This window comes from Monoraphidium neglectum (assembly GCF_000611645.1).
Source record: "Monoraphidium neglectum strain SAG 48.87 unplaced genomic scaffold scaffold01184, whole genome shotgun sequence".
Taxonomy (NCBI): domain Eukaryota; kingdom Viridiplantae; phylum Chlorophyta; class Chlorophyceae; order Sphaeropleales; family Selenastraceae; genus Monoraphidium; species Monoraphidium neglectum.
Window position 1 is genome coordinate 3,090 of NW_014012444.1, and position 13,462 is coordinate 16,551.

Consider the following 13,462-nt stretch of genomic DNA (forward strand, 5'->3'; position numbering starts at 1 on the left):
CGGCTTCGTCGGCATGTTTCTTAGTTCACGATGATTGATAGTCATGGGTGTTAGTACGCCGTCCAAGAGAGATGGTGCCAGAGAGTTGACCCCTGGAATGCCATCTACAGTGGCTGTACGCGACCGCAGAGACCAAACTCAGCACTGGACACATCGCGACTGCGGAGCCAGGTGATGATCGTGCTTTTTTCTCGCATCATGAGCTTGATGCATCTATGTACCTCATCATGGGCGGACCCTTTTCGAATTCATTTGGTCCGCCCAAAGTACAAAATCCCCTTTGAATCTCCGGGGTTTCAAGCAAAAGTGTGACAACGTTGCGTGTTCCCCGCACACCCCAGTCTGCGTGCGCTACGACGTTCGCAACTTTTTGTTGAACACGTGTGTCACATTCAAGTCAACACGTGTCTTTCTTCCTAGGCTTGGCAGCACCGACTGCCCCAGGAGGGCGTGGAGACAATGGAACGCTGAGTCGACGTACAGGCGGACATGACAGTCTGGGCTTCGCATCACACATAGGAATGCCAGACAGAAATGAGACTGCGCTCGCGCATGTGCCCGTCAACAGGCACCTGGAGGCTGCCATTTTTTTCCATCAAGACCGCATTCTACATTGTTGGCACCCTGACGTGTTTCTCGTTGGTACACTATGCACTTCTTGACACGGCAGCCCCCGTCCCAGGCCATTCAGGCTGGAACAGCTATGTGGAGTCCCCGTGGAACAGAGAGCTGCACTGCAGGCGCGACGCCATCGGCAAGCCCCCACCTGCCCGGCCAAAGGTGTTGTTCACTGGAGCCGGCTACAGTGGGTCCGGCTTTTTAAGCCAGCTTTTTGGCAAAGCCGGATATCTCATTGGACATGAGTGCATGGGACGCTTGGGCACATCTGACTGGCGGCGAGCCTTCGATCCACCGGGCGACTTCCAGATATTTACCGACGTGTTTCTGCAAGTGCGCCACCCACTGGCCATCGTACGCTCATGGCAGAAGACCAGGTGGAACTTCACGATACCCTCGGAGCATTGGACGTGTATGGCCAACACCACACTTTACTGGCATTGGACACCGCCGGGAACGGTGCTCAATGCCACTTCCAACACGACTGTCGGTGAACTGGACCTGAAAACATTGCTGCCGGTGCAGTTGAGGGAATTTTGGCCGCTGATCCCAGGGGAGGTCAAAGCGTTGTATTGGTGGGTCAAAGCCACTTCCAAGGCGTCAACTTGGGCAACATGTTGGTGGAGGGTTGAGGATTTTACAGAACACACAGCCAGGGCTGTGTGCGCCAAGTCTGGATTTGTTGGGTGCGATGACGTGCCCTGGGCAAAGCACATTGCCTCTGAGCGAGGGTACAACGCGCATGCCAATTCCTCAGCGACCCTGCCACAGTGGGATGCCCTCTGCAATGATGGTCCTGGGCAATCTTTGCACCTTCACGCTCATGCCTTTCGGCACAGCACATGTGCAGCGGCCCGGGAGTTGTGTGCTCATTTTCGATACACCAATTGCTGACACCCTTGGCCACGCATGCTTGGCCGTACTTGGTGACCATTCCACTTTTTGACATCGTGCACCCATTATACTACATGCATATGTTGCTGTAAGTCATGGTACGCCATGGTTTTTTAGGCTGTCACTGTTGCTTCGATAAGTTCATATATACAGGGCATTGGGCATGCTTCCTCTGTGAGCAGGACGTGGGGGAAAGCCTGCAAGCAAACTTTGGGGCTCAACACACCCTGCAGTCAGCAGACAAAACTCTTCTCACCATGACGTTGGGTTTTTGGCCATGCATGAGGGCCTGAATATCCCAGAGAAGCGAATTGAGTGGAAGTTCAGAAGCAGGAAAGCAGGGCGTGGATGGTGTTGTGGTACTGTGACAGGACAAGGCATAGCGCATGCAGAGTTCCAGTAAATGATGTCATGATATAATCTCAGAGACCCAGCGCAGTTCACATTGCTGCTCCCCAAGTGGAATCGCATGATCATACGATTTGGTGTGATGTCACTAACAAGGCTGCTCATGGAGATACCCAGATACCTTGACTTAGGTATGCGCCCCCCACGCTTTGGCAGAGGCCGGAGATGCACTCCGATGCTTTGACACAAAAGCGCTCGGATGGCGGTTTTATGGCAGGCGTATACTAGCATGCTCGCGCATACAAACATGATGTTTTATACTCACTTTCACCCACTGACATAGTCAGAGATACGTCGTAAACCTATTATTGCCTGTTGGCTTGTGATGCTATGTACCTGTGTCACTCATGGAGGGTGCCCGCACACTCAGTTGTGTCAACCGCCGACTTATCTCCGACCTCCAAAGACGTCTTCCTTTGGCTGTCTTCGGGGTTGCTGATATGAGTTTATCAACTCATACGAGCAACCTGGGGTGGCCAGGTTGCCGGGCGTCGTGCTGTCGGAGGGGCGGGACCCCGAGGAATTGTGCCGCCGAACGACAATACCTGAGGGCGTTGAAAAGCCCAGAAAAGCTGCCAAGCGCATGAGGCATGGTGGGCCGGGCGCCGGGACCCTCCTTGATTATGCGTGTTTCGGTGCACCCCGCCCGATGATTGGGTCGCACCAACGCCAGGCCATGCTGGGCATGCTGTGATCTTGGGTGATAAAGCAACGTCTCGACTGGCAAACAGGGTGGTCTGGGGGGGCTTGCTGTAGGAGTTGATGGCTAGACAAATTTCAATTTTGTAGTTACAGTACGGTACCTGCTGTCTGCCATCACCGTCTGACAAGTGCAAGTGCCTGTGTGAAATTCTGTCAACAGGATTGTGGTCCCTCTCAGCTCAAAATCAACTAAATGAATATGACACACTTCCGAATACCGAAGGCCTGCCAGTGAACTTTGCAGTCAGGCACACAGCAGAAAAAAGGGGCGTGCGATCACTGCTTCGGTCCCAGGTCGAGTGCTTGTGCTGGACGCTCTCACATGCCCGCCCATCGACCCGAGCATAACAAATCAACTATGATTTTCTTTACGTAGAAGTATGAGCCCAGTCAACACGGCCGCTACAAGCGATCTTGTTTTCAGCCCGCACGCGGAGGTCCCGGCATCAAATTAATAACCGCCCCCTTAGAACCTTGCCGCAACTGCAAGGGTGTGGTGGCATCACAACCGGGCTGGCCCCGCTCCCTGGTGCACTGCACACTTTTGAATATGCCTGCTGCTGCATGATCCGACGGGACAGCGATGTCGCTGCACCACATATCGAGTCGCCGGAGCCCCTTTGCATTGCTCCTGGCCCTTGCGCTAGGGCTAGCCCTGGGGGCTTTGTTGGGCTACTTTGGTGCAAGTGGCAACCATGGTGCAGGAGGCGGCCCTTTGGCTCTAATCGGCACCGGCAGCAAAGCGCCACGATTAGCAAGTTCAACCGCAGCAACATCACTAGCAGCACCAGCAGCGGCAGCGGTAGCAGCAGCAGTGTCGGTGGCAGACGCAGTGGCAGCAGGGCCAGCAGCACCAGCAGCAGCACTAGCAACAGAGAAAGCAGCATCAGCACAAGCAGCACCGTCGGCAGCACCACCGGCAGCGCCAGCAGCCGCTCCGCCAGCAGCCGCGGCGACGGCTGCGGCTGCGGGCCAGGGCTTATTAGCGGCAAGCCAGTACCCCCACATCAAAAACCTGACGACGCCACTGGCCTGCGTCAGCATGCTGCCCACGGAGCGCAACCTGTCGGACTCCCTTCTGTACATGCAGCAGCAGAACCGTGTGTTCTTGGACCCTGCCAGCAGAGAGATTATGAAGTGGATCACCCGCGACCCCGGGGAGCGCGCTGTCCACGACATGTTCACGCGCCTTTTTCCACAAGGCTGTGGCGGCGGCGCAGATTCTCAACAGCTGGGGCTGTTCCTGGATGTGGGATCCAACGCAGGCTTCTATTCGATGGTCGCGGCATCCTATGGCTGCCAAGTCCTGTCATTTGACCCACAGAAGGCGTGCGCCGACCTCGTGCGCCGAAATTACTGCCTCAACGGAGCATACCCCGTAGTTGCTCGCGACTTGGTAGCTGTCATCAATGCGCCGGTGTCGGACGTGCCCACCACACTCAACCTGTCAGTGCCAGCTCGCTGCGAGGGGGTGTTCTTCTTGCCGACGGGGCCCGGCGCGACCGCAAAGCAGACGGTGCCCACAACAGAGACGTACCAGCGCACCAGCGTGTCACTCGACGGCCTGCTCCTCAACGAAACAAGTCTTGAGGTGTACATGATCAAAATCGACACAGAGGGGTATGAAATGGCGGTGCTCAAGTCTCTCAAGGGCATGCTGGCGGCGCGCCGTGTGCGGCACATAATGATTGAGGTGACCCCCCTCTTCTGGGCGCGCGACAATGTGCCTCGCACCGACATCTACAGCACGTTCCTCCCCCTGCTGGGCTACGGGTGCAAGATCCAGCGGGTGCTCGATATGGTGGCCAACTCAACGGCGCTGCTGGATTCTGAGGACAAGCTGCGGGAGTATCTGGTGCAACGTGATTTTGTCCAGGAGGACCTGCTAGTCAGCTGCCCGCGAGCGTAGCGCCCCTGACCCTGTAGAGGCACGTTCAAGCCATGTTCCTGCTTCGCAGCCGGGACACGTTGTTGGTGTGGCCGAGAACCGTGGTTGCCAGAGCAGGCGGTGCCAAGGCTGATTTGCACACCAGCTTGCCACGGGTTTGGCGGCCTGGTGCACACTCACGCCCCTTTTTTTGCCTCACAGTCAGCCACATCTGCACTTCTAGTGCGATAGATGTAGGCTACCTTGTGCAGGCTGCATTTTCTTTGTTTGTATACATGGCTTTGTGTGAACGCTCTGAATCAAGAATTAGCCGGTTGCTTATCATGTAAGCCTTAGCCAGATCTGTGAAGGTTGGTGCGGGCTCTTGTCTGGGGTACATTCAAGGAGTTTGTGTGTATTCGCACCGAGCCTATGCTTGAGTTTCAGCGCAAGAAAGCTTAAGAGTTTATGCGAAGAGGGCCAACGCAGCGTTGCAGTGGAGCGCCTGTGGTGAGGCACCCATCAGGTACACAGACCCTATTTACACCTTTCTATAGGCAGCAATACAGTGATACACTCTCAAGGAATCATCTGGTGGAATTCCACGTTGAATTAAACAAACACGTTGTGTAATTCTTTGGTGCCTGTCTGTGAGCTGCAATCATCTGGCAGAAGTTGCACTGCATGCTGGGCCTAAACTCAATCTGGTGAATCAAATTCTGAAAAGCAGGCGCAAACTCCTCCACGCGCGTCTTCTTTTTCCACGCCATCATCCGTTCGTACGCGGAGCGATCCCCGGCAAGGCGCTCCAGCTCCGCCATCAACGCCTCGGGGGTGGTGATGTTTGACCCCGCCCCGTAAACAATTGCAGCGTCGGGGTCCGGGAGGAAGTCGCGGGCGTTGGGCGGGCCAAGGTAGATGGGCACACAGCCGGCTATGAGTGCATCCCACAGCTTCTCAGTGACGTAATCTTTCGTGATGCTGTTCTCCATCGCAACACAAAACTTGTGGCGCGCAATGAGCTCCTGCTTGGGGCCCGGCATCGGTGTGTTGTTGTCGCACTTTCCATAAGACAGCACCTTGACGCGCGTGCTGTTGCTGACGAGGCGCATCAGCCCGCGCATTATCTCCGCGCGTGGTGACAGCGTCTCACAGTTGCTGTTCACGTACGCAACAGCATCCAGCTTCTCCTCGAACGGCACAGGCGCCCGCAGCAGCGTGGGCAGCAGGCGCGATTGGTCGGGGCTGAGGAAGTCTCGCAGGTAGATGTCCAGGTAATACACGGGCACCTGCAAACGCCACAACAACGGCGGGCTGTGAGCCGCGCCGCCACAGACGCAGCTGAACACACAGCGGCACTGCAGCCGTCGTCCAACTGCTCAGTGCTCACCTGAGAGCATGTGCGGTACGTCATCTCAAGATCAAAGAGCCGCATGTATTCGGGGTCGTCCAGGCACGGATAATACTGTGAGCTCTCCATTGAGAACATCACGCGCAAATGCTTCGCATTTGGCAACCGCGGCGGCGGCGGGGTCTTGGGCGGCGATGGTTTCGCGGTCGAACGGGCGTTGCACGCATGCGGAGCGTGGTACAGCGCAACATCTGCGCCAAGCAAGACCGCATCTGCCTCTGATGTGGCCTGCACAAACCGGCAGGTTAGGGGCTGCCCCTGTTCACGGATGGACGCAGCGTTTTGGAGCGGTCAGAGCTATCACAGTGGCGAGGGCCAGATGTGCACGGCAGCCCCCAACACCCAATCACCTCAAAGCTGCAGTTCGACACAGAACGTGTGAAGTCTGGCCTGATGAAGTGGGGGGTGGCAAGCACCACCAGCACGTCCTTATTGTGCACGCACTGGGCGTTGACTGGCGCTGGAGGTTGCGCACTGTTGCTGACAGGTGGCTTGGTGAAGCTGCTGGTCGGCTGTGGCAGTCCTGTCAGGTTGTTGGCAGGCTGCTGCACAATGCCTGACACGGTGCCTGAGATGTTGACCATGACGCTGACGTCTGGTGAAGCAGGGCTTAGTCGGTGCCCGGTGGGCCCAGGACCTCCCCACAAGCGGTAGGGGAGTGGCCTCGTCGCTGGCTCCGACATCTGGTCTACGAAAAGCAGCAGCAGCATCAGCACTCCTGCAGTGCCCGCGATCCACAGTGCCGGTCCGTGGGACATGATTGTCTCGTGTGAACGCCAAGTGGCTCACGGATCATCAAGGCCTGAGATCGAAAGTCGGTCATCCATTGCGGACCAGATCGGGTAGCCAAACCACTGGGATGTGCATCGTATGGACCCCGTCTCGTGTCTGTGTTTGTTGGTGACAAACGGGCATGGGATGACAGCAAAGTAACCGACCGTGAGGTGGACTCGTATTTGCGGCGGTGAACCTGTGACATGCAACGGAGTGTGAGCATGCTTGACGGCAAGGATCAACACATGCTTGCACGTACAAACACCCGCCGAGTATCAGGGTGTGCTTGGCGCGTGGGTGCTGGTGGTGATGTGCCCCTGGGGGGGGGGTTGGGGGTTGGGGGCACACTCCTGGTAACCGAGCGAGGTACAAGATCAGGGTCGAGCCTCCGCAGCACCAAGGTTACACATCAGGCATGAGAGAATTGTAGGTACAAATGCATGCCTGACCCAAACCAGGGGGCGGTCGATGGGCGCAGTGAGGCGGCGCAACGCGAGGGGGAAACCTCAGCGCCTGCCCTCCCCTGCGGCGGAAGGGAGGGAGAGTGCCAAGGTTGTGCCTACAGGCTGCGCGGGAGGAGGCGTCAGCGCGAGAATAAAGCCTTGGGGGGGCGCGACACCCACACAATGCAGTACATCGCGCGCGAGCGGGGTTCTTGGGGCCAACTTGAGGGCTGCGCAACCTGTCCGCCAGGAGCAGCGAGGCAAAGGGGGGCCTGGCGGGCCGGCGGGGGATCAGGTATATGCCTGCATATAATGGGGGGCACAGGGGCCCCAGCGGATTAGGCAAGGTGGGCGTGTCGGCAAAGATCACGCGAAGCAGGACCGCGGTGCACTGCGCGAGAGGAGGCGTCCCCGTGTGAAAAGAGTGACGGGCGATGCCGCATAGGTACCAGAAGAAGGGACACGCCCTGGGTGCCTGCTCAGCCGCCCTCATCACTCAGGAGCTGAGTGCTTCGCTCAGCCTCAAGCATATGCAGACTACCTGAGGATGTGTAAGGAACAAATATTCATGCGGGCAGGTGGACGCCGCCGGGCGGGCTGCTGCGCAAAACACATCTGCTCAACAGCGGCGCACCAATGTCCTCGTAGCCGTCAGCGCGCGTGGACGACAGCGTTGTTTAAGCTCCTAAAAGAAACACTTGTTGTGGCTCTTCCGTCAGGGGTGCCTCACTGATGCAGTTCGTTGGTGCGCTATACAACTGGCAGCGGCACTCTGCATTCAAGCTGTGCTGACAATTGGAGGCAGGCGTTGCGCCGTTCAAGTATAGATTTATCCATGTTGTGGCAGCATAATAAAATTGCAGTGCTGTTCAGCTCTCGTTTGCACCAGAACAGCACTCCCAGTGGACCTACATGCATCGCGCGCTCAGCGAGGGTCACCCACAAATTTCTAGTTTGGGATGCACGAAGAGCCCCTGTTATGTTGCAGCAAGAAGCATGTACTTTTCTATGTGATGAGCAGTGACGGAAAAATCAGAAAGCAGCGTTGCAGTGGCTGCGGAGTAACGCCCACGCTCATGGGGGGCACCTGTGCATTGCGGGTTGGGGTATCGGACCCACAAGTCAGGTTTGGCATGCACGGAGAGCCCCAGCCCCGGCGCGGCAGGTGATGAAAACAATCACATGTGTTGAGTTTGATAGCAAGCTCGAACAGCAGCGCTGCAGTGGCTGCGAGCGATGCCCACACTCATGGGGGGCACGCGTACAGCGCTGGTTTGGTCACAGAGATCCACAAGATTGATCATACGCATGCACAGAAAGCCCCAACCCTTGCGTAGCAAGCAATATTTACTAAATATTTCAGCATATACTTTCATGGTGTGGTGGGCAGTGACAGCAATCTTCGGGCAGGGGCTTGTTTGCGCCAGGTTTGCGCCGCGCAACAAGGCTGGAGATCCGCGGCACGTTGTGGTGGTGCAGCAGCGAAGGAGGGGGCCCAAAAAATTGATTGCGCAATCCTGTGTATGTGGCATAAAAACATCTGGTGCATATTTGCAGCAGCACTTTGAGGTAGCGTTCTGCGCCGATCAGCTGAGGCAAAGGCAAAGGATTTTACCCCCGGGCACCGGATCAAGCAACGCGATGTGTTTTCACAGTTTTGAGGGTGATACGTGGTTACTACGATTGAAACATGCGGAAACGCTTCTCGGCCAGTTTTGTGCCGTGCTGCCGTAGCCCATCTCCAGCCAACCATTTCAGCAGCCGCGCACCTGAAATCATAAAAGCTTCGAGGTCGAAGGCCCTCGAGCCACCTAGATACAGTTCTTGAATATATCTTTTTCTATCTGGTACAAGCTGCAACCTCCCTCTCGCTTGGTCACGAGGGGTCCCTCCCTCACACCCCCACCCACTTGTGTGCTATCAGTGTGCTGGGGACAGGCACTGATAGCACACAGGGTTTACCCCACTGATAAATGTTATCAACTCAACTATGCAGGTTGATGCGGTAGCAGCGAAGGCTCGTGGCCTGAAAGTCTCTGCAACGGGCCATAGCTGCTGCACAATAGTATGCGGTCAAGATACGGTATTGTCTCGGCATGACAGCCGTCCGCGTGATATTGCTGCTGGATCTACCATCCTGCATGTTGTTCTCACTCAGATGTTTTATCAGATCATGACACTTTTTAAGCAATTGCTGTCTTTGTTTCATCACTAGCAAATAACCTTGCGTTGCTTGCTGCTCATCGCCGACCACACACACGCCCGACAGCAACGTTTGCAGGAAACTAGACATGCGCGCGTGTTCTTGAAGTGGATGGTTGGGCCTTGTGCTGGGCATTCCTGCGTACAGGTCAGCCAGTGGCACAAATGCCATGTCCTTTATGTCCCTGGATCCATCGCTGCCATGTGTCCGTACATCGCTAGTGAGGGCGGGGGTCGGAAAATGCTTGGGCTATGTGATCAAGTGGGACCCGCGCACATGCAGTAAGGGTTGACATCCAAAGGTTGTGTACTTCTGCACCCTCGGAAAATTTCATGTGATTGGCACACCTCATATTTGCTGCAATTGCAATCGTGCCAATGTCATGCCAGCGCTTTGAGCAGCATGACCACGCACTCTGCAGCTTGAACTGCCAGGAAGCCGCTCTCAATTGCCCACTGCTCACCCTCGCGACAATGGCTCATGTACACAACCTGCACAGTGCCACTGAGCACTCTTATGACTCCTAAACTTTGTCCCTCCTGTGTGTTATGTTAGAAAATTTCAGCAAAGAAAAACCACCGGCTGGTGAGAGAAAACTTCATACAGCCAGGTGTTGATGATAATGATCTAGACAATATGTACACATGTACCTGTCGTCACCCATACTGATGGTTGTGCGCATTGCGAATCATGTGCATTTTGCTGTGAGGAGCAGTTTTGTGGGGTAATTTTGGCGTTGCACTAAGAAAGTATTTTCACCAATATGATGGTATGAATATGTCATCACCACTGTAGAGGATAGATTTCGACGGTAATGTGATGCGGTACGCTGTATTACACAGCCTACCAACGACCCAAGATGGGCCCGAGAGCAGCACGGGCAGGTTGACTGGTACAGCCTGCACTCTTTACCAGGGGGTTGATGTGACAGCTTGCTCTCGCAGTTGAAACGTGCTGTGCAGAGATGTTGTCACAGTGTGCCCAAGTTTTGCATGTTGTCATCGTGAGTGATGGGGATGGAAATGCTGATTGGCCACGAATCGCATGACGGCGGACTGGGCAAGCTGGTGTTCAGGGAGGCATAGCCCCATTGGCTTGATGTCAAAGGTGGCTCCAGGAAAATGAAACCTGCTGTAATTTAGGTGCAGTAGTGTTGTGCGCAATGCTGGCCAAAGTACTTGCGTAGCAGATTTTAGTTTATGGGTTGGATGGGGCGTTGGCACGTGAAGTGTTGGCCCGCCCAGCTGTCAAAGTGCGTCTCTTATCAACTTGACAGTCAAAGGACCGCCCGGCTATCTGATAAGGCACAGTTCGCAGACATGAAAGTGCGTACGAATTGCTAATCTTTGTGACCGTGCTGCCACACCCAGCAGGATAACGTCGCCCTCAAGCGAGGTGCCATGGTTTTGAGCAAACTGCAATGCACTTTTGGAGGAACAACACAGCTCAAAGCGAAATGCTGCACATGGGTTTGTTTCTTGTGTTGCCCTTCTGAGCGCCAAGCAATGCTCACACACCTCTACCGAAGGGGTTGCACTGAGTCCATGCAAATAGTTAATTGCATGCAGATGTTGGAACCATCACACCTCTTCGAACACACACTCCTCACAATCGAATCAAGTAATGAAATTAACATTTGGACCACGTATGACTGGCATGCCTAGGAAGCAAGAGGGAATAGCACAAGGCCATGTCCCAAGTCCCATTGGTGGGCGCAGTCACGGTGTCATCAGAGGACGTTTGGGCCTTGTTACCACAATGTGTGGGGGGCTTCTCCCACGTCCCACCTTGCCCTCTTTTTGAAATTTGTTTTACCACCACCATCATCTCCAATGCTGATACATAGGGCCACTACCGTCAAGGGGCAGCACTGATGACCCTGCGGTGTGCACGACGCATCCAACCCATGCACCCAGTCCCTGTTGGGCGCTGGTGTGCTTGATTGCAGCCACAAGAACCAAGAGGTTTGCCGCCGGCAGCACGAGCACTATTTGTGCTGCACATCGTAAGATCACCGGCGATGGTGCAGTGCTTGCCATTCAGTGTAGCAGCCAAAATCAACACCAAGGATAGACGTCATGTTTCATATAATTAGTGTGCGGCATCACCATCTTTGAAGAACTGATCTCGCGATCTGCCCACGTCTTATGTGCGGGTGTTGCGTGAAACAACGAGCGTGCAGCTCTTTTGTTGTGAATCTAGATTGATTAATATATTGCAGGTGCGTCTGCAGAGGACGTAGAACACTAAGGCGCAGCGCGCGCGCCGCCGCTGCGCGGCCCAGGCCCGGACGGCTGCGCAATGGCGGCCGTCGTGGCGAGCAAGGCGCAGCTCAGCGCGCTGGAGGAGCTGATGCCGACGGATGACGACCTCCTGTACGAGGAGGAGCTGCTGCGCAACCCCTACAGCCTCAAGATGTGGTGGCGCTACATCCAGGCGCGCACCGATGCGTCGGCGCGGCGGCGGTACGTCCTGTACGAGCGCGCCCTCAAGGCGTTGCCAGGCAGCTACAAGGTGGGGACCTTGCTTAGGGGGGTGGGTGTATGCCCCATGGGCCCTCAGCCGGGCGGCTGGCGCAGCCCGGATTGCAAAACTCCCCCCGAGGCGCACGCATAGAGCGCGCAACCCAGGCCGCCAGACCCCTCGCGGACCCTGCCCGACGCACAAAAACACCTCACAAACCTACTTGCGCCCCTCATCGGCCCCCACGCACCCCTCCCCGCCAGCGCTAACTCTCAGCCCCCCCTGCCGTCCGAAAATGTGGGGGCGAACGTCAGTTGCAGTCGAGGCGGGGTGCAACGTCACGCCTGGGCGCCACACACACACACACACACACACATGCGCGCGCGCGCGCATGCACAAATGCACATGCACACAAAATGCACATGGCAATCCACGTGTACACTGTCTCACTGCACACCACCGCAAACGTCACCTGCGCACATGTCCGCCTGCGCCACGCGCACGTCCCCTCGCACGCGCACGCGCGCCGCAGCTGTGGGCTGCATACCTGGCCGAGCGCCGCCTGGCGGTCCGCGGCAGCCGCCCCGACCACCCGTCGCGCGCCGCGCTGCGCAACACGTACGAGCGCGCGCTGGTGTCCATGCACAAGATGCCGCGCGTGTGGCTGGACTACCTGGAGCTGCTGCTGGAGGGCGGCGGCGTGACGGGCACGCGCCGCGCCTTTGACCGCGCGCTGGCAGCGCTGCCCATCACGCAGCACGACCGCGTGTGGGTGCTGTTCCTGGTGAGTGGGCCAGGAGGCAATAGGATAAGGGAAGGGGCATGTCATGGGTGGTGCTGGGGCTCCGTTGGTTAACTGGGTGTGGGGCAGGTCCGGGATGGTGCGGCGCCACAACAAGGCAGCTGGTGTAGCAGAGTGGTGGCCGGTCCAGGAAGGAGCAGCCTGCCACGGCAGCAGCCCTGCGCGCCCCAGCAGCTGGCGCGCTCGCCCAGGCACACACGCACGCCCACACGCAGACGTGCCGCCGCGGTCGCCCCTGCCGCCCCCTTGCGCAGCGCTTTGTGGGTGAGCCGGGCATGCCTGTTGAGACGTCCCTGCGGGTGTACCGCCGCTACCTCCAGCTGGAGCCCGGCCACGTGGAGGAGCTCATAGCGTACTGCAGGTCAGGGCAGATGGCGGCCTGATGGGGACCCGGGCGGATGGGGAGCCGGGCCGGGCTTGGCAGGGGAACAGGCACTGGAAAAAGTGTGGGGGGTTTGAGGGGGATGGGGGTCGGGGTGTCAAGAGACGGGACGGCAGGGGGCGCAGAGGAAGCAGGTAGGGCTGTGACGTGAGCGGTTTGTGGGTTGATCCCAGCAGTCAGCGGTCATCAGCTGGGGCCCGTGGGCAGGCGGCAGGCGTGGCCACGAGGAGCGGCGCCGCGCAGGCAGTCGCAAAAACAGCAGCCGCGTGCCTGCCGGTTTTCAAGGGTTTGCGGCCGCGGACCCTTTCCTCTCACCCACACACCAAACACCACCCCGACACCCCCAGGGCTCACGAGCTGTGGGGCGAGGTGGCGTCGCGGCTGGCGGCGGTGCTGAACGACGACACTTTCCGCTCCCTGGAGGGCAAGAGCAAGCACCAGCTGTGGCTGGAGCTCTGCGACACCGTCACACGCCACCCCAAGGTGGGGCGGGGG

At 57.3% G+C, this 13,462-nt stretch overlaps 3 protein-coding genes across 3 annotated transcripts; 2 read left to right on the forward strand and 1 right to left on the reverse strand.

The window, feature by feature from the left end:
* Positions 1-3,664: 3,664 nt before the first annotated feature.
* On the forward strand, positions 3,665-4,531 carry MNEG_6947 (hypothetical protein; the record flags this gene model as incomplete). Its single annotated transcript, XM_014044579.1, has 1 exon — positions 3,665-4,531. One exon carries the CDS (start codon positions 3,665-3,667, stop codon positions 4,529-4,531), a length of 867 nt encoding a protein of 288 aa, XP_013900033.1.
* Positions 4,532-4,955: 424 nt separating this feature from the next.
* MNEG_6948 (galactoside 3-L-fucosyltransferase 11) lies at positions 4,956-5,969 on the reverse strand (the record flags this gene model as incomplete). Its single annotated transcript, XM_014044580.1, has 3 exons — positions 4,956-4,994; positions 5,236-5,778; positions 5,880-5,969. 3 exons carry the CDS (start codon positions 5,967-5,969, stop codon positions 4,956-4,958), a joined length of 672 nt encoding a protein of 223 aa, XP_013900034.1.
* A 5,652-nt stretch (positions 5,970-11,621) lies between these two features.
* MNEG_6949 (Pre-mRNA-splicing factor SYF1) lies at positions 11,622-12,968 on the forward strand (the record flags this gene model as incomplete). Its single annotated transcript, XM_014044581.1, has 3 exons — positions 11,622-11,834; positions 12,316-12,567; positions 12,840-12,968. The coding sequence occupies 3 exons, from the start codon at positions 11,622-11,624 to the stop codon at positions 12,966-12,968; spliced, it is 594 nt and encodes a 197-aa protein (XP_013900035.1).
* Positions 12,969-13,462: the final 494 nt, after the last annotated feature.